General features: G+C 60.2%; 6 protein-coding genes across 6 annotated transcripts; 3 read left to right on the top strand and 3 right to left on the bottom strand.

Annotated features, from left to right (window-relative positions):
- Nucleotides 1-912: 912 nt before the first annotated feature.
- Nucleotides 913-3,676, bottom strand: PLICBS_009136 (uncharacterized protein; the record flags this gene model as incomplete). The annotated part of the gene is made up of 5 exons (XM_018323654.2): nt 913-1,654; nt 1,701-2,862; nt 2,913-3,092; nt 3,149-3,467; nt 3,518-3,676. 5 exons carry the CDS (start codon nt 3,674-3,676, stop codon nt 913-915), a joined length of 2,562 nt encoding a protein of 853 aa, XP_018176833.2.
- Nucleotides 3,677-5,786: 2,110 nt separating this feature from the next.
- On the top strand, nt 5,787-9,128 carry PLICBS_009135 (uncharacterized protein; the record flags this gene model as incomplete). Its single annotated transcript, XM_018323652.2, has 3 exons — nt 5,787-6,541; nt 6,607-8,821; nt 8,937-9,128. The coding sequence occupies 3 exons, from the start codon at nt 5,787-5,789 to the stop codon at nt 9,126-9,128; spliced, it is 3,162 nt and encodes a 1,053-aa protein (XP_018176831.2).
- A 340-nt stretch (nt 9,129-9,468) lies between these two features.
- PLICBS_009134 (uncharacterized protein) lies at nt 9,469-11,106 on the bottom strand (the record flags this gene model as incomplete). The annotated part of the gene is made up of 3 exons (XM_065601559.1): nt 9,469-9,909; nt 10,021-10,950; nt 11,020-11,106. The coding sequence occupies 3 exons, from the start codon at nt 11,104-11,106 to the stop codon at nt 9,469-9,471; spliced, it is 1,458 nt and encodes a 485-aa protein (XP_065457631.1).
- Nucleotides 11,107-12,348: 1,242 nt separating this feature from the next.
- On the bottom strand, nt 12,349-13,961 carry PLICBS_009133 (uncharacterized protein; the record flags this gene model as incomplete). Its single annotated transcript, XM_018323650.2, has 5 exons — nt 12,349-12,858; nt 12,916-13,159; nt 13,221-13,369; nt 13,433-13,704; nt 13,769-13,961. The coding sequence occupies 5 exons, from the start codon at nt 13,959-13,961 to the stop codon at nt 12,349-12,351; spliced, it is 1,368 nt and encodes a 455-aa protein (XP_018176829.1).
- Nucleotides 13,962-14,896: 935 nt separating this feature from the next.
- On the top strand, nt 14,897-17,917 carry PLICBS_009132 (mitochondrial presequence protease; the record flags this gene model as incomplete). Its single annotated transcript, XM_018323649.2, has 1 exon — nt 14,897-17,917. One exon carries the CDS (start codon nt 14,897-14,899, stop codon nt 17,915-17,917), a length of 3,021 nt encoding a protein of 1,006 aa, XP_018176828.2.
- A 5,414-nt stretch (nt 17,918-23,331) lies between these two features.
- PLICBS_009131 (ornithine decarboxylase) lies at nt 23,332-24,684 on the top strand (the record flags this gene model as incomplete). The annotated part of the gene is made up of 2 exons (XM_018323647.2): nt 23,332-23,557; nt 23,618-24,684. The coding sequence occupies 2 exons, from the start codon at nt 23,332-23,334 to the stop codon at nt 24,682-24,684; spliced, it is 1,293 nt and encodes a 430-aa protein (XP_018176826.2).
- Nucleotides 24,685-25,502: the final 818 nt, after the last annotated feature.

Genomic DNA, 25,502 nt, shown 5'->3' with positions numbered 1-25,502 from the left:
TTGCTCGCGCCCCCCGCCGTGCCAGCGATTCCGTTTGTCAATCGCAACCGAGCACGAATTGACACGCGCTCCGCGGCCCCGTGGCGTCCTGTATCGATTGAATCCTGACCGGCGCGGTCCCAGCCTGCGTAGCCAAAGCCCGCGACGAGGGGTGCCACCGCAGTCACGCGATGCATCTCGTCTGTGCCGGCGTCGCAGCATGCGTGCGTGCGTCTCACAGATCGCCTGTCGTTGCGCCCACGCCTCCCGCCATCGCCCTCCGTAGAGTCGTCTTGTCGTAGCTCACATCCGTCATCCCTGGATTGACTACGCGAGCCAGTCCTTCTGTCGTGCGACGCATCGCCAGACCACCGACCTAAAAGTCGCATCACCCAGTAAGCCGTACGCATGTATGCATAGATGCAGGTGGTGCAATAGACGCAGGATCTTGCCGAGTCTTGGCATCGAGGTCAGACGCACGACCTTGTATAATGTAGGGACAAGCAGCCTGATAGTAATCTGGCCGCTGCCTCGGCGGTTGCACAACTGCCATTGTAGCACAAAGACCTGGTGTATGATCGATCCACAGCTCGCCCTGCATCTGGTGACAGAAAATTGATTGCGACTCGGGAAATCAGCGCTCAGACGAGGCGATAGAGTAGCCCATCGGCTCAGGAACGTGCCATTATCAGTCTATAGTGTCCCCTGACCCTGTACAGGGGACTCGCGCAAAAGGCTCCGCTAGTCAGTGATGTTGTATTGTGTGGCGTATGCAATGCCGTCCCCGGGTCGCGTCGCCGGCAATAGTCTGTCGTTCCATATGCCGGGTTCCATTGTACCGGCCCCGAGGCTCGGCCTCGGACGTGAGAAAGGCACCAGGGGGTCCAGCGATAGAGTCCCGGTACACTATAGCCCAATCCGTTCCAACACTCCTCAACCCTCGCGGGCTGCATTCATTGGCCTTTGTTTTCTCTGAATCTCTCGAATAGTCTCCCTCGTCCGGGCGTTGTCTTCAAAACTGGCGTTGATCAAATCAACCACCTCGTCCACCGTAAAGTAGAGGCTTAGCTCGCTGTCGCACCAGAGGAACTTGACCTCGTTGAGGTTGCTCTGGAGCACCTCGCTCAGGTACTTGAGCCGTAGCCAGTTCGGGGCGTATTGCGCCGTCGCCGGGACTTCGTCCTCGGAGGGCGCCGTCCCCCCCAGTTTGCTGGGCAGGAATAAGTCGTCCAGCTCGGTTGCCGATGCAATAAGCTTGGCAATGTTGTATGCTTCCTCTTGCCCAATGGAAGACATATCGAGAACATCGGTGATCAACCGCGTCCCCAAGGCATCAGCAAGAGAGCCGATGGCTTGGGACCAGACCGAGCGAGCAAGGATCGGCTCCCAGGTCGCGGCCATGGTCCTGATGCGGGCAGTGCCAGCCTCCACGGCCGCCTCCATGTCGTCCTGTTGTAGCAGACTCTGAGAGCCGCCGAGAAGGTCCTGAAGAACCGTCTTCTGGAGGTTCATCTCGGCGCCGTAGCTTCGATTCGCAAAGCTCTGCAGGGTCTTTATGTCATTGTCAAGTCGCAGCATCGTCTTCGCCCTCGGGGTCAGATCCTCGCGTTCTTTCCAATTAGCCGAGAACTCAGAGAGTCTCTCGGCAATGTACATGGCATCATTGTACAAGAACCTGAATCTGTCAGCGTCGTCACCTTCAGCACTGAGTGGAAACTCACATGTTGCCGCCGACACCTAAAGAGTAGTAGTGTGGTGAGATGGCCCTGAACAGTGCAAGGGCAAAAGTCGGCAGGCCAAACAGCCCCGGGGCGGTCGATGCGACCAGACTGTACTCGTCGCTGTTCTTTGTGAGAGCCGCACCATCTTCGAGGATGGCATAGATGAGCTCCAAGACCGGCTCGGGCATCGAGGAGATGTTGTATGTCTCCTTCAACACAAGCTCCCTCGTTTCCTCCTTACGGACACCCTTGCCGGCCGTACCCCTGGCCTTGGTTTGGGCGACAGACGGTTCAGGGGCGGTTTCCTCATCACCCCAGCCCCAGGCTGCGGCGCTGTCGTCTTCGTCCGCCTCTGCTGGCTGCGCTGGGTCTCCGGCGCTCCCCTCCTCATCCCAACCCCAGGCATCCGTGCCATCGTCCTCAGCACCCTTGGGAGGTTCGCTCTCAGGCTTAGCCCGTGCTGTGTCAACTCCTTCCGCGTCGCCATCGTCACCCCACGCGTCGCCCCAGTCATCTCCCCACTCGTTGGTATCGGCTGCCGCGCCGGCGCCGGTCGTCGCGAGCTCTTTACCCTCCGACACGGAGACCATGTGCTTCTCCACCTTTTCGACTTGCTTGGACTGGCCAATTCCGCTGGTAAGCCTCTTCCGGACCATATCAAGGGCAGTTTCTCGACGTTTTTCAAGCCACGTCATATGAGCCTTGTCCGCCCAGCCCGACAGCTTCTCAAAGCCGGTGTATCCGTTTTGGCGCAGAACATTGCAAAAGGCTGTCGTGCGGTGAACCATGGTTTGGAAGGTGCCCATATCTGCCAGAGACGTAGGCACGGAAGGGTTGAGCCAGTTCTGGATGAGTCGCGGTACAATTTCGCCAATCATAACCGACGACAGGGACTGGAGCAGATCGGAGGGCAGTTTGTGCGCTAGCAAGATGAAGACTTTTTCGAGGTCCGACAGGAGGGCGTCAATGGAGCCATTTGCTTGCCGTTCCAGCTGCAGCTCGTCCGGACCTGCTTTGATGGCGGGCAGGCTGGCGCTTGCGGTGTTCATGCGCGGTGTCACCAGAGCGGCATCTATGTTGCGCCAGAGCTGCTCCATCCGCTCGTCTACCTCTTTGTAGGCCTTCAAGCCGATGACTGCTTCGGAGAGAGTCATGGGATCCCCTGGCTAGGTCAGCAGAGATCAACCGACACCATCCGAGAGCCGTGGGTACCTTCAAGCTTGTCATAGATGGCGACCGTTCCGGTGTCAACGTCGACACGGACGAGTGCTTTCCAGACATTATCGAACACCTCGTGGACATCGGACTTGAGCTCGAAAGCGTGCACGTCGAGGAGGCGTATGATGCGACACGATTTGCTCACACCGACATCGTCCAGCGCGGCCCAAGATTCTGCACCGCGTTAGCAAGGGAAGGGCAGCGCAGCAGAGGGCATCAGGGCGCCATACGCTCCAAGAGGCGCAAGGAGTCGAGGATGCGGTGCTCGTCCCTGGCCGTCTCCACGTCGCTCAAGAGCTGGTTGACGCGGCGAATCTTGTGGAGGACACCCGAGAGCTGTTGCGTGTATTGCACCTCGCGATTGAGGAACTCGGCTTTTGACTCGGCGTCTGCTATGGCTTCACCGGAGACATCAGGGGCTTCGGATTGGCGGACAATGTCGTTGGCAATGGCCTTGGAGCGGATGATGTCCTCCTGCAGAGTCTTGGCGTTTCTGACCCACGAGCTAACGTCGTCTTTGGTTTCTTCATTGATCGTGTGTATCTCGGTCTATGACTGTGAGCGACTTGCATTGTCGGCCAGGCTGTTGGGAGGCGTACCTCGAGCTCCGTCGTGGTTCGGGCGAGGGAGTCGATGGCGGGCTGCAGGTCGGTGTCGGAGACGGGCGGCAGCTCAGCAATGTCGTCGGGGAACTTGCCGTCGAGGGCGAAGCCGAGAATGGCGTCGCTGAGCCGCTGCGGTTGCGCAGCCGTCGCCATGGTGCAGGCGGTGATCCGAGTCGCAGTGCGTCGTGGCGGTTCGCGTCAACAACGGACGTCGGGTCGGACGAGGGGGACCTGGCTTAGGGAGCCACGGTGTCATTCACAGGCGAGAAGAGCAGCTGTGTCCGTGGCAAGGGCGCATCGCAGGTGATGCATGTGCAATGGTTGTTGGACGTGGGTGCGTTGTCGGTAGACGGCGTGCGTGGCCGTGTTGCAGCGGGAGTCGACGATAGCTGCTGGCTGGCGCGTTGACAGGATAGGATGCTGGTGGCTTCAAGCTGTCCACTTTTTTGATGGAAGCCGGGTGGCAGTTGAGGTCATCGGTGGTGGTGGTGGTGGCTGCCCCAGGCACAAGCCAGACACATCAGGCGCTAGCGGCAGACCACCTGCAGTCCGGGTGTCTTGGGCGCCCGTGCCAAATTCGGAGCCCCGAAAGCGACAGCTGTGTGTAGGGTAGGGCGACGTGGCGGGCGACAACATGGCACATGCGCAGAACATGCGGAGAACTGACAGCAACCTCGGGTTGGGCCAGCCGTGTTGGACAAAATGGGGAGATTGAAGATGTGCTAGTGTAGGCGTGGCTACATAGACGGACATGATGCAGGACATGACCAGCAAGCCAGCGGCGCGGTCGGAGCGCGTAACGCGCCCTTCGACAGCCACTGGCCGCCCACCATCAACGGCTACGGGACAGACATGGAGGGGCATCTTGGCACTCGATATGCTGTGCACTGAGGAGAAGGATTGACAGACCGTCGCCATTGTCTGTCCCTGGGCCGCCAGCACACCCACCATGCTGTGCCTGTGCTGACATGCGCCTGAGAGTCGGCCTGGATCAGCTGTGCTGGCGTGAGGCGATGCGATGGCTGGTTGGAGGCCAGCGTCGAAAAGCCACCAAGCTATGGCCGCCTCAACTGACGCGTGCAGGTTCTAACGCAGCCAGTGGACACGCGACTAGCAGTGTCTGTGGCCGGGGCCGCCTTGTTATATCAGGGACGACGTATAAGTGTGTTGGAGGATGAGGGGGAGGAGACGCGGCCTGTTGCGTTCATGTCATCAGTCATCACCCCGCCATAACCCGTCCATCTTTTGCGCGGTGAGTGCCCTGTCCAGTGTCCACCTCGGGCGCTGCGACTCCCTCCAAGCGAACCTGGAATCTACCTTACCTACCTGGAACCAAGGGCCCGGGCATAGCGGGGTAGCAGCCGCCAAAAAGAAGCTGGAACCCACTTTAAGGCGTCCCAAAACCCACCCAACACCAACACCCGCCTGCGAGTGCAGCAAACCCGCCCCCGGACGTCGCATCACATCACATCACATCCAGCACCTCACTTCACATCCCAGCTTCGACGCTTCGACTTGCCGGGCTGCCCTCGACCGACGCCCGTGGGACGCTCTACTTCCCTCTGCCGCCGTCGCCAGACGCCTCCTTCCAACAGGCCGGGACCCTCGCCACTTGCTCTGGTACGTGCTAACACCCAGGCCAGCCCCGCCAGAGAAAGAATCGAATGCCCCTCGTTTGACGTCTGTTGCCCCTCGGCCGATTCCCCCCCTCCAGCCCTCACCCCCGTCCATTCCATTCCATCTCTTCTGGTCCCGCCATCTCGGCATCACGCTCCTCGGCACCGGACGAGTGTCCGTTCGTGCCCAAGGTCTCGCTCTCTGCCGGCATCTCAATCCTCCGCTCCGGGCTTGGATGTGGTCTCGGCCACATATCGCCGCCCTTCTTGTCGTTCCCTGTCTGGCTTTCGTGCTTGGAATCCTCGTCAATCTCTACTGGCCAGGCTGGACCATCGTACACGACGGCGTTCACTCTTCAAGGTTAATAAAGTCAGTGGAAATGGCTCTTCAGCTTGCCGCTCTTCGAGGGCCCCCCCCTTGTTGCCCCTTCCATTCCCTCCCCTGGACCATCTCAGACCCCAGTGAAGCCCAGCCCAGGGCCCTGTCCTCCAAGAGCCCGAGTCTCACAAATCGCAAAAATCTCACGTCACATCCCTGTCTCATGCTCTGCCCTCAAGCAAGCCTGTCAAGCACCCGTGACCTCACCCGCTGACCCATGCTCAGAGTCAGGTTACAGTCGGTGCTCGCAGGCGCTCCAGTGCCCAACATGCCGTCAGCATCCCAAACGGGCTTCCGCAAGGTCCAGACCTTCAAGGCGGACTATGCGCCCTGCACAATCACCCAGTATGTCTCAGACCGGAGCGGCATGCAGGTCGTGGTCGCCGACCGTCAGGGCCCCAAGATCAATGGCTACTTCACCCTCGCCACGGAGATTTTCGACGACTCGGGTGCCCCCCACACCCTCGAGCATCTCATTTTTATGGGGTCCAAGAGCTACCGCTACAAGGGCCTGCTGGACAAGCTGTCGTCTCGCGCATACTCTGGCACCAATGCCTGGACCGCCACCGACCACACGGCCTACACCCTCGAGACGGCCGGCTGGGACGGCTTCGCCCAGGTCCTTCCCGTCTACCTGGAGCACATTATCCTGCCAGTCATTACCGACGATGCCATCGTCACCGAGGTGTGGCATATTGACGGCGAGGGCAACGATGCGGGCGTCGTCTACTCGGAGATGCAAGCCGTCCAGTTCCGCAGCCCGGAGATCATGGATCTCAAGGCTCGTAGGTTGATGTACCCCGAGAACGTCGGTTTCCGCTACGAAACAGGCGGCATGACCGAGGCTCTCCGCGTTCTCTCCCCCGAGCGCATTCGCCAGTTCCACCGCGACATGTACCAGCCGCGAAACCTCTGCCTCGTCATTGTTGGAGAGACTGATCACGAGAATCTGCTCGAGATTCTGAACGAGTTCGAAGAGAGCATCAAGGACGACATCCCGTCGCTCGAGGCCAAGTTTCAACGGTATGGTTACACAGCCGATCGTGCCCCATCGCTACAAGGTTCATGTCCTAATAACCCCCACTCAGCCCATGGATCGACTCAGCCCAGCCCCCCGCCCTCAAGGAATCCATCATCACGACGGCAGAGTTCCCAGAAGAGGATGAGTCTGTTGGCGAGATCCTGGTGGGATTCTTCGGGCCCAACTGTATCGACCTTATCGCGACCTCGGCCCTCAATGTCTTGCTGACATACCTCTGCGGATCTTCCGTCTCCATCCTCGAGAATGTCCTCGTTGAAAAGGAGGAGCTCGCCAGCTCCGTCAGCCATTGGTGGGAGTCCAGACCCAACTCCGTCATTTGGCTCCAGCCCACTGGCGTGGCGACGGAGAAGCTCGAGTTCGTCGAGAAGCGCCTGTTCCAGCTCCTGAACGAGGTTGCTTCGAACCCCCTCGATATGGGCTACATGAAGGAGTGTATTCGGAGAGAAAAGCGCCAGGTCAAGTTCCACGCTGAGACTTCCGAGTCGTTCTATGCTACCAACATCATCACCGACTACCTATTTGGCAACCGGGATGGCTCGACTCTCCGCGACCTCGAGACCCTGAGCGAGTACGACGCCTTGGAGAAGTGGACAGACGAGGAATGGCGCAACTTCCTGCGGACGTGGATGGTGGATGCTCACCACATTTCCATTCTGGGAAAGCCTTCCCTGGAGATGGCCACCAAGATGAAGGCTGACGAGGAAGCTCGCATCACGAAGCGCAAAGAAGAGCTTGGCGAAGACGGTCTGCAGAAGCTGGCCAAGCGACTTGAAGAGGCCAAGACGAACAACGATGTGCCGATTCCCGCCGAGGTGATTGACCGTTGGACGGTCCCTGGGACCGAGTCCATTCACTTCATCGAGTCCGACACCGCCCGCTCTGGCCGTGGACGAGCCGTGGGATTCGGCAAAGGGCAGGCTCAAGCGTTGATCGACGGATCTCCCGAGGGCAAGTTGCCTCTATTCATCCAATTCGAGGATGTCCCGACCAACTTTGTGCACATCACAATCCACATTGGCACCGCCGAGGTCCCCGTTGAGTTGAAACCCCTGATGCCCATCTTCAGCGACAACTTCTTCAACACTCATATCATGCGGGACGGCGAACTCGTCAACTTTGAGCAAGTCGTCATGGAGCTGGAGCGAGACAGCATCGGCTACGGCATTGGCTCGGCGCGCACCCTCGCGGACCCCGAGGGCTTCATGATCCAGTTCCAGGTCGAGCCCGACAAGTACGCGGCGGCTGTGAACTGGCTCCGCACCATGATGTTCGACTCGGTCTTCGACCCCCAGAGGCTCAAGGCTGCCGTGACCAAGGCCCTGGCTGACATCCCCGAGGGGAAGCGTGACGGGCGCGGCATGGCCAGCGAAGTAGACGCGGCCATCCACCTTGAGAAATCGACCCTGACCGTCGCCAAGCGCGTGCTGGTCCGCGCCGTCTATCTCAAGCGCCTCAAGAAGCTCCTCAAGAGCGACCCTGAAAAGGTCGTTTCCTGGTTCAACACCATCAGGAAATCGCTCTTCACGTTCCAGAACATGCGATTCCTCGTCACCGCGAACCTGAAGAACCTGACGGATCCCATCACGACGTGGGACATTCTCAGCAGCACCTTGGCACCGCAAGAGGACATGGTGCCGATTCCCAAGGCCGAAAGCTTGCTCAACGACGAGGGGCGCAAACCCGGCTCGGTCGGCGCCATCATCATCCCCATGACCACCCTCGACAGCTCGTACTCGGTGAGCTCCGCGCCCAGTATCACGTCGCTCTCCGACCCGCGCTTCCCCCCGCTCCTCGTGGCGATTGGATACCTCGAGGCCGTGGAGGGCCCTCTCTGGAACGCCGTCCGCGGCGCGGGCTACGCCTACGGGTCGTACTTCTCTCGCAACGTCGACTCGGGCGTCCTGTCGTACCGCGTGTACCGCTCCCCGGACGCATACAAGGCCATCACGGCCTCGCGCGACGCCATCCGCAAGATCGCCGACGGCGAGGTCGAGATCGACCGCCACCTGCTCGAGGGCACCATGAGCCAGATCGTCGTCCTCTTCGCCGACGAGCAGTCAACGATGCCCTCGGCCGCGCAGCAGAACTTTGTGCAGGGCGTCGTGCGCGGCCTGCCCAAGGAGTGGAACAAGGAGATCCTGCGGCAGGTCCGCGCCGTGACGGCCGACGAGATTAGGGGCATCATGAAGGAGTTTATCCTGCCGTGCTTTGAGCCCGGGAAGAGCAACGTGGTTGTCACGTGCGCCAAGTTGATGGCAGAGGTTCGTGCCGCCCTTCCACCGACCTTCTTCCCCCTTTTCTCTTTTCCCCAGATATCATCGTCACCCCTGACCCTCCCGGAATAATGTGTCAATGCTGAGCTAACGATGGGTTAAGAACATGGAGACGGCCTTCAAGGGCATGGGCTACGCGGTGCAGACGCGGGAGCTGAGCCACTTCCACGACGACTACGGCCTGGAGGCGGGCGAGGACGATGACGAGGAGGAGGACGATGAGGACGATGAAGATGATGAGGAGGGCTCTGAGGACGATGACGACGATGACGAGGACGATTCGGAGGAGGACTGAGGTAGAGTAGACGGAAAATGGGCAATCATGGAATGAGCACAGACGGTGTGGGACTGTAGATGTCGGCCTTGTAGCGGCTGCGCTCGGCAATAGAACTTTTCCCTTAGAGGGATTCTGGCAAGACTGTGTGTGAGAGAAGCGATCATCTGCTCTGTGCTATTTTTTCCTTCTTTCTCGTGGCATCTAAGTTTACATGGCGTGGGCTGGCCTCGTCTCATGGCAATGGTCGCTAGCCGCACACTTTCCAGTCTTCTACACTACCGGTTTGGCAAGCACATCTACCATCGCATGCCAACCCGGATCCAACTCTTACTCGCCTCTAAACTACCGCGCCGGACCCTCACAGCTCCTCGCGCCCCGTCGCCTTGACCGCGCCACCATCCTGATCCTTGTCCTTCTCGGCAGAAGTCAGGGCCTCGCCGCTGGGCTTCCAGTCGAGGGCCTTGAGGCGCTCCGAGAGGTGGGGGTGTGAGAAGTGGTAGCTGGCGTAGACCCAGTCGGCGTCCATGGTGCTGAGGTTCTGTGCGTGGATCTTGATGAGGGAGGCGGCGAGCTCGGCGCGGAAGCCGAGGCGCTTGGCGAAGTCGTCGGCCTCGAACTCGAAGCGGCGCGAGAGGATGTTGAGGAGCAGCTTGATGACCGAGTCCATGGGGGAGAGGGCGTCGGAGAAGAGCAGGAAGCCGATGACGATGGGGCGGACGTCGGTGAAGCCGAAGGAGGCGTAGAGGGAGGCGTTGTTGATGAAGATGGAGAAGAGGCTGAAGATGTACAGGAGGTGGACCTGCGGCGAAGGCGCGTTAGTGTTTCTGACAGTTCTTGCCCGTTTCCAAGCACAGGAGACCAGGGGCAACGAAGGGGGAGATGAGAGAAGGCGGATAGGGAGGGGACATACCTGGGAGATGCCAAACAGGCGCGTCGTGTGCCCCAGCTTCCAGTGGCCGAGCTCGTGGGCGAGAATGGCGATAATCTCCTGCGTCTCCGTCTTCTCGATGAGGGTGTCGTAGATGACGATGTGCTTCTTCCAGGGAAGGCCGTAAAAGTAGGCGTTGGAGTGGGCGCTGCGCTTGCTGCCGTCGATGACGAACAGCTCCTTGAGGGGGAACTTGTGGGCGGCGGCGAGGGCCTCGACGTTTGTCTTGAGCTCGCCGTCCTCGAGCGGGGAGAGCTTGTTGAAGAGCGGCTGGATGAAGACGGGGTACGCGGTGGTGATGAAGACCTGCAGCCCGGCGGTGAAGATCCACAGGTAGAAGACGAAGTGGCTGCCCGTCTTCTGGATGATCTTGAGGAAGGCGGCGAGGATCGGGGGCATGAACACGGCGGTGAGGGCCTGCGTCTTGATCAAGTCGGTGACGAACAGCTTGGGTGTCTGCTTGTTGAAGCCGAAGCTCTCCTCGAGGACAAACGTATGGTACAGGCGCGTCGGCAGGGACAGCGCCTGCTGCAGCACGATGAAGCTAAAGATGAAGACAATCGAGTGGCTGATCTCGCCCGAGAAGCGCGCGGGCGCCCAGCGCAGCAGCAGGTCGCCCGTCCAGGCCCACATCTTGGGGAGGACATCGAATTGGATGAAGGCCACGTTCTGCAGCTGCGCGACGAGGCCCGACACGATCTCGAAGCGGGCCTTGGCGCGCCCGTACGCCTGGGACTTGTCAAACGTCTCCTGGGAGATCTCGCGCGCCAGCACGGCGGGAGGCTTGGGCGCCTGCAGCACGCGGTACTGGCGCAGCGTGAGGAACGTCTCGAAGAGGTACTGCCCGACCGAGAAGCCGAGGATGAGCCTCTTCCAGGGGAAGAGAGGGCGGTCGAGGAACCGGGCGAGGCGCTGCAACGATGAAGACGGACATTGGTAATTAGCATGGCTTCTCTTTCCCAGGTAGTAGCTTGCATTCACATGGCCCCCATGCGCTGGAGCGAGGAACGACGCGAGGAGGAGGGCATTCGCAAATGCCAGGTCCCTCCTAGATGCTCGAACGTCCATAGCGGCGACGGCGGGGGGCACATCAATTGGCACGATAGACGCTTCACGTACCTGGAGAAAATCCATCATGGCGACGTCGAAGCGACCGCCTCCGAGGTCCAGCAAGACCGAGCGAGCGAGCGTAGAAACAAAAACGACGTCGAGTGGGATGGGGCGGGAATGGAAAATGCCCTGCTGCGTTGTGAAGAGGCAGGTTTCCGTGGTGGGATGGGCGGGAGAGAAGTATGGGCAGGCACGCACGCGCGCCGCTGGCCGACGAACAGGTGTCCTTGTCTTACAGCACAGCCAGCGTGTGTGACGCGCGCGCCGTCGCGGCTGAGCCAAGTTTAAAACCCACCCGCTGTTTTAGAGGTGCGGCGCGGCGGGCAGAGAGTCCAGGCACGGAGGGTGGGGGCCCCCCATGCTCCCCCCGCGCGATACGTTCGAAATACCTACCGGCCAGCTTTGGCCCGCGCTTATGAAGTACGAGTGAGTACGCCAGTTCGCACGAGGACCACAACATCGAGCCACCACAGCTCGCGAGCACAGGGCATCCCCAGGCGTTTGCGACGGCATGCATAATCCTTAATCGTAGAGGTGTTCTCATGGATGCATACGGTACCATGTGATATACTGCTCGGTATGCAGTGGCGGCTCGAAAAGAAGCTCTTTACTGAGACGGCGACATCACGGACCAACTGCTCATCATCAAGACGAGGAAGAACGACCTCTCAAATCATAAGCGACCAGCGCACCACGGGAAGCACGCGCTGCAATGGCGCTCGCTACCTCGTGCCACGCTGCTTGTTGAGCTCGTAGGTAGTAGCACACATACTACGTAACGGGCGTATTTCGTACACAAAAAGCCAACAAAACCATCTACCGTCCCGCTTGGCGGCGTCGCGCGTTCAACCTGACCTCGACGACCCCCGACGGCCGATCAATGACACGTGCAGCGGCGAATTGCACTAGCAGAAGCTGAACCACCTCCCACAATCGCTCTGGCGGCGTGTCAGGGATCCGATATCCCGGGAACAAGGCTCTGATCTGTTCCACCATGTCTGGCATTGCCCGTGGATTCTCGTTGTAACGCCGTAGCAGCAAACGTAGTTGTTCAAGGGCCGCCACCGGGTCAAAGACGTCTCCGGGAGTCGTCGTTGCTGTCGTCGTTGTCGTCGTCGTCGTCGTCGTCGTCGCCGCCGCCGCCGCCGACACCATCTGCGCAGCATGTGCCGCCCCGGGCCTGGTCAAACCGACCAGCCTCTAGTGTCCGTTGATTGCTGCCTGCGCCTGCGCCGGCGCCGGCGCTTGTGCCTGTGCCTGCGGCGGCCGTTCAGGCCCGTACGTGACGGGCCGCGCTGGCTGGTCGGCCGGCTGCGCTTCCTCTTCCGTGTCGTCGTCGTCGAACTCGCTAAGTCCTTCCTCGTCGCCCTCGTCAGAGTAGTCGCTCTCCTCGCCATCGCCGCCGCCCTGGCCATTCGAGTAGCTGCTCTCCACCGCGCTGGCCATGCCCGGTGGGACTTTGCGGCCCTGTTGCTGCATCTGTTGGATGATACTCATGAGCTTCTCCGTCTTCTTCTCCGCCGCGTCCACCTTCTTCTTCCAGTCCTGCCGCTCCTCGGCCATGCGGATGATGTTCGCGGCCGTTGCCTCCTTCTGCCGCTTCAGTGCCTCGTTCTCCTTCTCGAGCCGTTTACCTTTCTTCGACATGTCCTCCATCTCCTTCCGGAAGGACAAGAAGAGGTCGTTGCTGTTGTTGAGGGTATCCTCGACCTGTATTGTGTCAGACCGCAAAGGTCCCGGGGAGCGGCGAGGCGCGACGCTACCCACCTGCTTGAACTTGTCCACGTAAACGTTCAACTGATTGCGCAGCTCCGTCTCCGTCTTGGTGAAGGCCTGGACTTGTGCTTGGAGGTGGCGAGCCTTGTTGCCCTCGGCCTCTGCGTTCTTCTTTTCGCGCTCGTGGCGCGCCAGGTGATACTGTACTTCGAGTTCCTTGGTGCGCATGAGCGAGTGGAAGTGCAGCTCGCGCAACTCGTACTGCTCAATGAACGACTTAAACCGGACTCGGAACCTGTCGACAACAGTCAGTACTCGTATGTACGCGCACCGCAGCGGTCAGGGGTTGTGCTTACAACTCCTCCACTTCCATATCGACCACCTGCTTTCGAGGCGTGTCCTTTTCCTCTTGGTAGCCCTCCAGCTTCGCTAGAAGAGAAGAAAACTTGTCATCCCAGCTCGCGTTGTTACGTTTTTGCGTGGTCTGAAGGTCCTTGATCTCGTTCTGAATACAATACGTCAGCAGGTTTCGACCAAATGGCTCCGTCGCGACCATCCTCCCACTGACCTTCATCTTATTGTTGTCTCGCTGCAGCTCGCGACACAACTTCTCGAGCTTCTCCTTCAGGCCCACAGTCTTGCTCAGCTCCGTGCGGTTGGCATCGCGTTCTTTTTGCAAGAGGTCGCCGCGCTTCTTATTCTTTTGGTTCTCCTTGTCCAAGCGACGCATGTCGGCCAGCAGCTCGCTCGAGCGCTTCGTCAAGTGATCAATCTTTTGCATGTCGTCCATTTTGGCAACTTGCTGCATGAGGTCGCGGTTGGCTCGCTTAACTTCTCGCTCTAGACGCGGCGTCGTTAGCAACCGTCGCGCGACGCTGGCGACCCCGGGCTCGTCGTCACGTACCGATCTCAAGCTCCTGATCCTTTTCTCCCGCAGCGTCCTGCTCCAGCTGTGAGATTCGGGCCTGCAGCAGCCGCGACGCTTCGTTAGAGTCCATGGCTTTTTTGCCCTTTGCCTTCTTGCCGGTCGCTGGTGGCGGGGGATGGGCATGGTCGTGACCGTTGGTCAATGCCGAGTCCGAATGGCTGGAAGGCATCGCTCGTGAGTGTATCGACTTGTTCGACTCGTCACAGGGTGAATGTCATCGAGAGACTGTGTCGCCACATGGAAGGCGGTTCGGCAGCGGGTGTTTGGCGACGTTCGATGGGAGGAGAGCGCTTCCGATCGTCGCAGGCGCTGGAGCTCGCGGGTGACGCACTGGTGTGTAACGGCGTGAGTTGGAGGCGGCGATCGGGGACCGAGCGCTTCGGGCACGAGCGAGTCCTAAAGATTCACAGCGTAAGAAACCCAGTCGTGAGGGCCGGCCGACGTGGACCGCGCGCGAGCCGAACGCAGGAGACGGAGACCGTTAGGGACCGTACCGTGCAGCAATCGAGCCTCGAGCGCAGTCGGGGATCCGGCCAAGGATATATGCAATGTAGGATAGTTAATGCCTGCAGCCGCGGCGTGCAAGAGGCGCCGATGGTCTGCTAGTGATGTGTCGATGATGCCGTCGTTGGCAGGTTGTAGTTTTCAGCGGGCGAAGATGAGGCAAGCAGGGCTGTGCGTTAGTGCTTTACGTGGCCGATGGGCCAGCTGGCGCGTGCCTGCAAGAGTCCACCGCTAGCAGCTGGCAAGCCGGAAGGCCGGGGGCCGTCAGGGTATCCACTCCGCTGGGCTGCATGGGAGTTCATGGGTCACCACCCAGGCGACCGCGGTGAGGCTCGGCCACTGGCAGTGCTGGGCTGGAGCCTTAATAATCGGGGCTCCGCATCTGCAAATGCAGGCCCCGTCGCCTATGACAAGACTGGGCCTCTCTTTTCTTCCCTGGCGCCGCATCGTGAAAACGCCGGAACGGAGAACTTTCGACCTCCGCCGTTGACGCCCTTACTTTGCGACAAAGACCGCCGCGCACCCGCCCTGTATAATTAATGTTGTACTACTAGTGTCATCTTTTCATCTTCCCCCCTCGCGGCCCCCGCTGTCGCCACCATGCTTCGCAACGCAGCCAACGCGGCTCGCAAGGCCGTCACCGAGCTGTCGCAGTATCCGAAGCCCGGCGACAAGCTGCACGGCTTCACGCTTGTCCGCTCCAAGCACGTGCCCGAGCTCGAGCTGACCGCCCTGCATCTGCAACACGACAAGACGGGCGCCGACTACCTGCACATCGCACGCGACGACAGCAACAATGTCTTCTCCATCGGCTTCAAGACGAACCCTCCCGATGCTACCGGCGTGCCGCACATCCTCGAGCACACGACGCTATGCGGCAGCGACAAGTACCCGATCCGCGACCCGTTCTTCAAGATGCTGCCGCGCACATTGTCCAACTTCATGAACGCCTTCACGGCCTCGGACCATACCTTTTACCCGTTCGCGACGACCAACGCCCAAGACTTCAAGAACCTCATGTCTGTCTACCTCGACTCGACCTTGCATCCGCTGCTCAAGCAGTCCGATTTCACGCAAGAAGGGTGGAGGATCGGCCCAGAAAACCCCAACGGCGAGACGGAAGAGAGCAAGAAGCTTGTTTTCAAGGGTGTCGTCTACAACGAGATGAAGGGCCAAATGTCCGACGCCGGCTATCTCTACTACATCCGCTTCCAGGACCAGATCTTCCCCGACATCAACAACTCGGGCGGCGACCCCCAGAAGATTACCGACCTTACATACGAGCAGCTCAAGGACTTCCATGCCCAACACTATCACCCGAGCAATGCCAAGCTCTTCACGTACGGAGACATGCCGTTGGCAGACCACTTGCAGGAGGTTGATGCCAGGCTACAAGCGTTCGACAGAATACAGGCGGATCGTCAGATCCACGAGCCGATTGAGTTGAAGGGGCCAAAGGACGTCACCCTCTATGGCCCCCAAGACCCTCTCGTCGACGCCGATCGGCAGTACAAGACATCCGTGTCCTGGATTACGGGCGACACGACGGACGTGCTGGAGTCCTTTTCCATTGCCCTCCTGTCAACCCTCTTGATGGATGGTTATGGTTCTCCGCTTTACCGCGGTTTGATTGAGGCAGGCATGGGTTTCGACTTCAGCCCCAACGCAGGCTACGACTCTTCGGCGAAGCGGGGCATCTTCTCCATCGGCCTCACTGGCGTTCAAGAAGCGGACGTGCCGAAGCTCAAGGGCAAGATCCAAGAGATCCTGCGCCAAGCGCGGGAGACCGGATTCGAGCAGACCAAGATCGATGGCGCCCTGCATCAGCTCGAGCTGTCCCTCAAGCACAAGACGGCCAACTTTGGCTTCTCCATGCTCAACAGACTCAAGCCAAGATGGTTCAACGGCACCGATCCGTTTGACTCACTTGCTTGGAGCGACACGATCAACGGCTTCCAGGCCCGGCTCGCTCAGGGAGGCTACCTCGAGGGCCTCATTGACAAGTACCTGCTCAACGACAACGCTCTGACCTTTACCATGGCGCCGTCGCCCACATTTGCTGAAGAGCTGGCCAAGGAGGAGCAGACCCGCCTGTCAGACAAGATCAGCGAAGCCGTTGCACGGGCCGGTGGCGAGGAGCATGCCCGGAAGCAGTTTGAGCAGCAGGAGCAGGATCTCCTGGTGGAACAGAACAAGACCAACACCGAGGACCTCGGCTGTCTTCCCACCGTACACGTCAAGGACATTCCTCGGTCGATTGATCCGGTGGTCGTCCGGGACCAGGTGCTCGCCGGAACGCCGATACAATGGCATGAAGCGCCCACCAATGGCCTCACTTACTTCCGCGCCATCAATACTCTCGAGAACCTGCCCGATGACCTCCGGGAGCTCATACCCTTGTTCACCGACAGCATCATGCGCCTCGGCACCAAGGACATGACGATGGAGCAGCTCGAAGACCTCATCAAGCTCAAGACGGGTGGTGTTTCCGTCGGCTACCACTCGACCCCATCTCCGACCGACTTCCATCAGTCCAGCGAAGGCATCATCTTCACAGGCATGGCTCTGGACAGGAACGTGCCTGTCATGTACGACATCCTGCGCAAGCTGGTACTCGAGACCAACTTTGACAGCCCTGAAGCTGCTCTACGGATCCGACAGCTGCTGCAGGCGTCGGCCGACGGCGTGGTCAACGACATTGCGTCATCTGGCCACCGATTCGCCGTGGGCTACTCAGAGTCCAGCTTGACGCGCAGCGCGTGGTTGCGTCAACAAGTCGCAGGTCTGTCGCAGGTCAAGCTGGTGACGAGGCTTGCCGGCCGCCCGGAGACGGATGCGCTAGAGGATGTCATTGGCAAACTCAAGCAGATCCAAAAGTTTGCTCTGGCAAGCGACAAGATGCGCACGGCTGTTACTTGCGGCTCGGAGAGCGTGCAGGACAACTCTGCGTCGTTGCAGAAGTTCATGGGAAACCTACCCAGTGGGCTGAGCGGACTCGAGAACGCGGCGCCCCGGCAGATGCCCAAGGACAGCAAGACCTTCTTCCCCCTCCCTTACCAGGTTTACTATGGAGGCCTGTCCGTACCGACCGTGTCGTACACTTCCCCGCAAGGGGCGCCCCTCCAGATCCTCTCACAGCTCCTGACGCACAAGCACCTGCACCACGAGATCCGCGAAAAGGGCGGTGCATATGGAGGCGGGGCGCTGTGCAAGCCGCTTGATGGTCTCTTCGGCTTCTACTCGTACCGCGACCCTAACCCGCAAAACACGCTGGGAATAATGCGAAATGCGGGTCGTTGGGCGGTCAACAAGGAGTGGACGGACCGAGACCTCGAAGAAGCCAAGATCTCCGTCTTTCAGAGCGTGGACGCACCCAAGGCGGTGAACCAGGAGGGCATGGCGAGATTCCTGTCAGGCATCACCGAGGAGATGAAGCAGAAGAAGCGCCAGCAGCTCCTGGACGTGACCAAGGAGCAAGTGCGGGAGGCGGCGCAAAAGTACCTCGTGGAAACGGTCGAGAAAGGGGAAGACCGCGTGGCTTTCCTGGGCGAGAAGCAGCCCTGGGTGGACGGCTCGTGGCGGCTGGAGGAGATGAACGTCCCGGGCGCCGCCGCCGAGTAACGAAGAGACCTCACGACAAGCGACGTAACAAACATGAGCGGCTCGCGGCTGAAACAGGTCGACCCCGGTGGACTCGGCGATCGTCGCCGGCCGGCAGCAGGTATGTTGCGCATCTGTACGATATGGCGGGGTACACACACACATGTACAGTACTTTACACCTGGGAACGGCGAGCATACAGCATAGACGACCCATCTCTTAGAAAAAAAGACGCATACAAGTTGCCGTGGAGATGGGAGGCCTCGGACGTGAGCCGCGTGCGGCTGGCTGGGGGACCCGGCCCTTGGTGCGGCACATGTTTGATGGTGAAGATGTTGGTACGCGTTCAGATACGATACATCTTTTTGCCGAGGACCTCGCGTCCTCACGCCATGGCAGAGAGATCACAGAGCAACGCAAGAGCAAAAAGCACGACACCACCCGTGTCCCCGTTTCGCGTGCTCGCGCGCCCTCACCCGCCGCCGCCGCCTCCCCCCGTTTCCCTTCGCCGATGCCCGCTGCGGAGCGTAAAAGCACCAAGTGGCGCAAAGGAGTGGGATCGAGGGTGTGCGTGCGTGCGTGCGTGTGCGTGTGTGTTTGCGTGTGCGCGCGATATGGGGTTCGCGGATGTCTGGTCGGGTCACGCTCGTTCTATCAGAGCCGGAGTCCTTGAGCGTTGGATTACCGGACTAAAGTGCAGAGTACATACACCCATACATACACCCATACGTACATACATACACACATACTACTACGCACATGGAAACGAATAACTAAACTACGATTGCTTGAAACGTACCTACCGAACGGGCCGGGGGTCAAACAATGCCGTCTTTACCGGGATCGCGGGAAGCTGGGTGTTTCGGCAGGTAGTACCATCCAAGGGGCCCCCTCGCGATGTCCCCGTCGCACGGACCGATGGACTGATGGGGGGCGCGCGCGCCTATGTAACTATGGCAGGTGACTACCGAGCTGACGATTTTGGAAACATTTTCAAGGGGGCGCGCGCGCGGGTTTTGTGCGCTGGGGGGCGGGTTGGTTGGGTGGTTAAAGCCGGGAGGAGGGATGTTGCAGTGAGGCTTGTTGTTCGGTCGTCGGGGGTTCCGCAGGCGCATCGCGGTGTGTTTTGGAGGGGGACGGGATGGGATGGGTTGGGATGGCCCGCGCGCTTCTGGGACCGATGTTCGGGGCGACGGCGGCGGCGGCGGGCGCGAATAGCCGAGGAGGAGGAAATGTGTTTTCTCATCTTGTTGCTTCTCAACTACCTAAAGGACGCAAGGCTGTGAGCCGGAGCACTTACGCGCGCAAGCAGGCAGGTGACGCAGGCCAAAGAACGGTGACGGTGAGGGAAATACATGCAGCTACCTGGCGGCGCATGGCATTCTCTGGGGAAACGGCATGTACTGTCTACAGATGCGCATACTGTACCAAGAACAGAACAAGACACAAAAAAAGGGCGCATACGATCGGGATGATATGTATGGTAATGCGATGGATAGTGCGTAGGGCTATGCTAGACTCGTGGGGGTTGGTGGTGGGCTGGCTAATAACTCTCTCTCTGCGTGTATTTTTATTTTATCCACGACGGCGGGCGTGTAAGTCGAAGGAGGCAGCCCAGCCCTCGACTGCCAGCCATGCAGTCAGACAGACAACGGGCTCAAGAATCGGGTAGTACTGTAGTCGCAGAGCCCTGCGGGGGGTTGTTGTCGTCCATCCCGTCCAATGAGCCGAGCTGGTCTTGCGCAGCTTTTTGCGCGCGCACAAGGCGCAATATCAACGACCGAGGGGATGACATGCCGTGCGCGGCGGACTGGGCACAGGAGGAAAGGGGCGGTGACCTTGCCTGCTCGCTCGCTCGCCCCTTGCTGCGGGAAATTCTGGCGCAACGGCGGGCGAGACGGACGCATACAGCAGGTTGGGCACAACACGTGCAGGCAAAAGTTACAGTACATGAGGTGCTACATGCGACCCAAGGGCAAGGCAAGGCAAGGCAAGCAAGAAGGAGGACGGTTTGGGCAACACCGGGTGTTGGCATGTAAGGGGCACGCGCGAGGAGAGACGGCAGCAACCACATGCTGCTGTGGTACATGGATGGAATCGCGTGGCTGTGGCGACAACGAGATGGGCAAGCAGGCATACGGCACGACCGGAGGTGAGGGAGACGGCGGACATGGACAGGACATGACATGACATGACACGACGTGCACGACTCTCTGGGTTAGTTAGGCCGCGCGCGGTGTGTTGTTGTTGTTGTTGTCGCACGATGGCGCGCTCGCACGGCATGGTATTATTGAACATGAGCCGTTTCCCGAGATGCTAACTAGTCGAGGGGGGCCGGGCAGCAGCAGCAGATGCCCGCCTGGCTATCGTGTCTCATGAAAAACTCACGGCAAAGCGTGGGCCAGACAGACAGACAGACAGACACAGAAACGGAGGCCGAGACAGGAGGAGCCGAGCAGCCAGCAGCACGGGTGATGAGCCGCAACGCCGCAAGGTGTCATGCATGCACGCGCTCGTCGAGGCCATGACGATGCAGCAGTGAGAGGGCCGCCGCCGCGGTGGGCACGAGCGCGACCTTGTTTGTAGATCGAACCACCCCGGGGGACCAACACCAGCAACCGACCGTACTGTCGAATTCCGGAAACGCGCACGCCCCCCAGCCGGGGGAGGTGGTCCCAAAGTTCCGGTTGGGCACTTGCGAGCCGTTGCCCTGATGCGTCGTCGTCTGGGGGGGCCGAGGGGAGGGCATGAGGGATGAACAACAGCAGGGGGAGGTGGTGGTGGGTGGCGGTGGTGTTGGGAGGTGGGCGGAAGCGGCGCGCGCGCGCACGAGTGAGCGTATAACGAATGATAGTGTACATACGAAGAAACAAAGCGTCACCAGTTGGCCGAGGTTGCGAGACAGCCGCGCGTGAGCGCAATGCTACAAGTTGAGATGTTTTTTCCCCTCGTCTTCTCTTACACGCTCTACGTGTTGCTCTAGCGGGCTGGGCTCAGCTTCGCCTCCTTACTACGTAGGTAGGCTTGTTCGCAATAAACGCACCCCAGGATTGGCGGCCCCAAGGCGGAACAAGGGCAAAGTAGATACACCATGGCAAGTATCTCGCGCGCGCATCGCAAGGCGGACATCTACGACGAGCGAGGGTACCGGGTGGGAGTACGGTACGGACAGTGGCCGAACGAGGCTCGAGACCGGAAATGGGACGCACGCTCGGTTGCACGTCCCCTTTTTCCCTCCTTTGCGCGACGTCGCAAGATGAGCGGCCGGCTGCCGAGGCGCCGTGTGTCGTTGCCGTCGCCGTCTCCAGTCTTCAGCAAAGACGTCAAAGAGCACTGCACGGTAGGTGAGTCGTCGTCAGCCGGTGTCCAAGCCCGTGGGAAGCGGAACCGCCGCCATGTTCGGCACGTCACTCCGGCCCGCAGGCTCGGCACCCGCGAGCCGGGCTGCTGTTACGTCGTGCTGGTGCTCGGGGAGAGAGCGGGTTGGAAAACGACGGGCAGTGAAACGCCACGGCGACATCGCGTCGTCTGAGCGTAGGGGCGCGAGAGCCTCGTTTCGTCGCACTGCCGGAGATGCTGCCGCGCTGCAACCCGCCGCGTGGCTGCCGATCAGGAAGGCAGTCCGAGTTTCGATGGGGGCCGTGGAGGGGGGAGGGGGTTGCTGCCACGGCAGGGCAGAGCGACTTGCAAGGCGGCGAAGCGGGCACACGCAGCGAAGCAGCCGCAACTGAAACCTAGAAACCTAGACCTGGAAGCGTGAGGGAGAGACATGCGACAGAAGGAGGGGGAGGGGTCCCCGCAGGCCTCCATGGCCCAGCAGCGCTGCGCCAATGGGCTCGTCGGCTATGGCAAGCAACCGTCGACGAGCATGTGGAGGGGGATCCGTGCCGTGCCAGTGGGCGATGACGGAAACGAAACAGGCACGGCGGCGCTGGGACTGGCCGGCCGCCCGTAGTCGCTGGCTGTGCAGCTGACCTGGCCGGTTGCAGGTAGGTAGGTACTGCCCGTACCTTGCCTTCCGTCCCGTACAGCGGGTGTACGGGCACCCTGTGACCTGCTGCGAGGCGAAAACTCTGGTGCGAAAAGCGAAAAAAGTACCTCCCGTCTGCGCAGAGAAAAAAGGTACCTGGCGGGAGGTACTGGCTGGGTGTGGGGAACCCGCTGGCCACTGGCGTGCCGCGATCAAAAAACCTAACGCCCGGCCCGCAAGCCGCCCCGCCATCGTCACCGCAAAACCAGTCGAGCGAGCGAGCACACACACAACCTTTGCTCGTCCATTCTTTCAGTCCTTTTCTCTCCTCCATCGTCACCGACGCCCACCCTCAAGCTCCCCCTCCCTCTCTCTCCCACTCACACACGCACGCACGCACGCACGCACGCACGCGACACCGCAACGCCGCCCATCTATAAAGACGCCCGCTCCGCGCCCGCGTTCAGACAGCTTTCTTGGCTCCCTCCCCTGCAGGGACTGCTGTTATTTGGAGGAATTGAGACCCCAAAGGTGAGTCGTCGACGAGTCGAGTCTTTTCCTTGTCTGCTCTTGCTGCTGTTGCTGCTGCGGCGGCGCGGCGCATAGCACCTCGGCGCGCCGCGTTGCGGTGTTTGTTGCTGCCCATTGCTCGCCGCCGTGCGTCGTGTCCTTCCCGGGCGGCCAAGAGGCTTGAACCCTCCGCGACGGCCTCGCCGGAAGCCTATCGTGCAGGGCGTCTCTTTGTCGCCCCTCGTGCCTGGCTGCCTCTCGCGTTGGTCCCGTCCCCTCGACGACATGCTCCCGTCGCCGCCCGTCTGGCTTGCTGCTGCTGCTGCTGCTTCCCCCTTGGCAGCATTGCTTGGCTTGTCTCGCCGCGCATGGACGTCGTCTCGCCTCGCTCGCCCGCTCGCCCACTCATGAGCCCTTTGCTGACCGCCGCTCTCGTCGCGCAAAATAGTCTCTCTCCTTCTCCCTCACCCAACTCGACTGCCTTTGGTCTTCTCAAAGGCAACCCGCTTCGCCACGGCTCCTCCGGCCGTGACTTTCGTCAGTGATCAAGATTTCAGCCTTCGGAAGACATCCCACATCATCAACGCCATCCCTCCTCCCGCTGCTGCCGTCGCCGCACGCGCCTAAGCTCTCCCTCCACGCCCTCTTGTCTCTAGACGGGACCCCCTCTCAGCCGCCGCCCCCGTCGTCCTCCGACACCCACCAGCTGCCGCATAGGAGGAACCAGGAGGTTCTTCCTCTCGCCGAGGAAGAGTCGAGGAGGCCTCGCCAATCCATTGAGGGATCAGTCTGCCACTGCTTTCGACCCCCCTAACACCCGCCCCGGTCGATCGAGTCTACATCTTTCCACCACACGGCAAATCACCTGAAGAACCACCACCCCCTCAACACCAGGGATATGGTTATGGCAACGACTGTCATCGAGACTTACACTCAAGATGTTAATCATGCTCATATGTTAATGAAGAAGCCGCTCGTCACCGAAACGCTTCTTCAAGACAATGCCGTGGTTGATCCCAAGCAACTGATTGGCGAAGCCCTTCACCAGCGCGTCCAGCAAGTCGACCATGAGCTGTGCGAGCCTGGCGATGAGGACACCTTCTTCGTCGCGGACCTTGGCGAGGTCTACAAGCAGCATCTGCGCTGGAAGAAGGCCCTTCCCCGCATCAAGCCCTTTTATGGTGAGTCCTCTACCGCCACGCCTCGACCCCACGCGGCTTCCGTCTAATGCCCTCGCCTAGCTGTCAAGTGCAACCCTGACCCCCAGGTTCTGCGACTCCTGGCGGCGCTGGGCACCGGCTTTGACTGCGCCTCCAAGACCGAGATCGAGCAGGTCCTTGCCATGGGCGCCCCGCCCGAGCGCATCATCTACGCTCAGCCCTGCAAGACCAACTCGTACGTCCGCTACGTCAAGTCTGTGGGCGTCAAGCAGATGACCTTTGACAATGCCGACGAGCTCTACAAGATCGCCAAGCTCTTCCCGGGCGCCGAGCTCTTCTTGCGCATCATGACTGATGACACATCGAGCCTGTGCCGCCTCAGCATGAAGTTTGGTGCCGCCATGGACACCACCGAGAGCCTCCTGGCTTTGGCCAAGAGCCTCGGCCTCAACGTCGTCGGCGTCAGCTTCCACGTCGGGTCCGGTGCCTCGGACCCCATGGCCTTTTACAAGGCGGTCCGCGACGCGCACACCGTGTTCCAGCAGGGCCGCGAGCTTGGCTTCGCCATGCGCACCCTCGACGTTGGCGGCGGCTTCTGCGGCGACACCTTTGAGCAGATGGCGGGTGTCTTGGACAGCGCCCTCGACGAGTTCTTCCCTGCGGGTTGCAACGTCGACATCATCGCCGAGCCCGGCCGCTACTTTGTCTCTGCGGCCTTCACCATTGCCTGTAACATCATTGCGCGCCGCACCGTCGAGGACCCGACGCTGGACGGCAAGGGCTACATGGTGTACGTCAACGACGGCGTCTACGGCAACTTCTCGAGCATCATGTTCGACCACCAGCACCCCGTGGGCAAGATCCTCCGCCGCGACGGCATGACGCTGTACAACACGCTGGAGGCCGAGCCGTGCGGCGCGGGCGAGGGCGTCGAGTACTCGGTCTGGGGCCCGACGTGCGACGGCATTGACCGCATCAGCGAGAGCACCCGCTTCCACTCCATCCTCGACGTCGGCGACTGGCTGTACTTTGAGGACATGGGCGCCTACACCAAGTGCTCTGCCACGCAGTTCAACGGCTTCCCCAACGCTCACGACGTCATCTACGTCTGCAGCGAGCCCGGCGCCAAGGCTCTCCTGGGCCTCTGAGGATCCGACACTGGTTCGGTCCATTCTGCTTCACTTCTAGAGACAAAAGTTGGATACACGAGAGGCTTGAAAAGATGACACTTAAAAACTCAAAAGATATGATAGAAAGCAGCATTTGCAGAGACATGGTCTAGATGGCAGGGTATGTAGCTTCAGCGCTATGTAAATATCATGGACAACTTGGCCTGGCGTATGATGTACGAAGTGTTCCCCTCCTGTCTGGCATGTGAAGTGCCCCGCCATCACACAATTGCATGAAACAGCTTCGCTGCATGTACCAGTCACACAAAGACATGCAATGCAGAAGCTGGCCACCAATGGCGCTGCCTGATGAGTAGGACCGGCGACAGCATGGAGCTTGAGAAGCTGCAACCCGCAGCTTAGCAGCCCGATGCGCGTTGCAGCCCAGATCGGGTTCGCGGGACGGCGGGCTGGTGCCATCGATGATGATGGACCCATCCGCGCCCGGATCCTGCTGCCCCGCCTACATTTTTTTTCTTTGAACATGGTGGCCGTCCAGGGACCACATGTCACCACCACTGGGCCTTGAACCACACCGCCCTGGGGTGACTCTGCGAGCCCGCGGGACGGCCTCTTTGGAAATTCGACACAAATTGTACAAAATTCACTAAAAGCCAAACTAGAACAAGATGAACCTTTATCTCTCAGTAATGCATGCGACGCCCTTTTTTTGCGTTTAAATTGCTGTCGTTCCGACAAACCTTGGCTGCAATGTCGAACCGCCGCCGTCTGTCTTGCACCAGCCGCAACGACGACGAACGTGGAAAAAGAATTTTGGCTGCCTCAGGCCTCCGCGC

The sequence above is a fragment of the Purpureocillium lilacinum genome (assembly GCF_023168085.1).
Source record: "Purpureocillium lilacinum CBS 284.36 DNA, scaffold_7, whole genome shotgun sequence".
In the NCBI taxonomy this organism is placed as follows: Eukaryota; Fungi; Ascomycota; class Sordariomycetes; order Hypocreales; family Ophiocordycipitaceae; genus Purpureocillium; species Purpureocillium lilacinum.
Note: the sequence above shows the minus strand (reverse complement) of the source record. Positions and strands in the feature narration are given on the sequence as shown.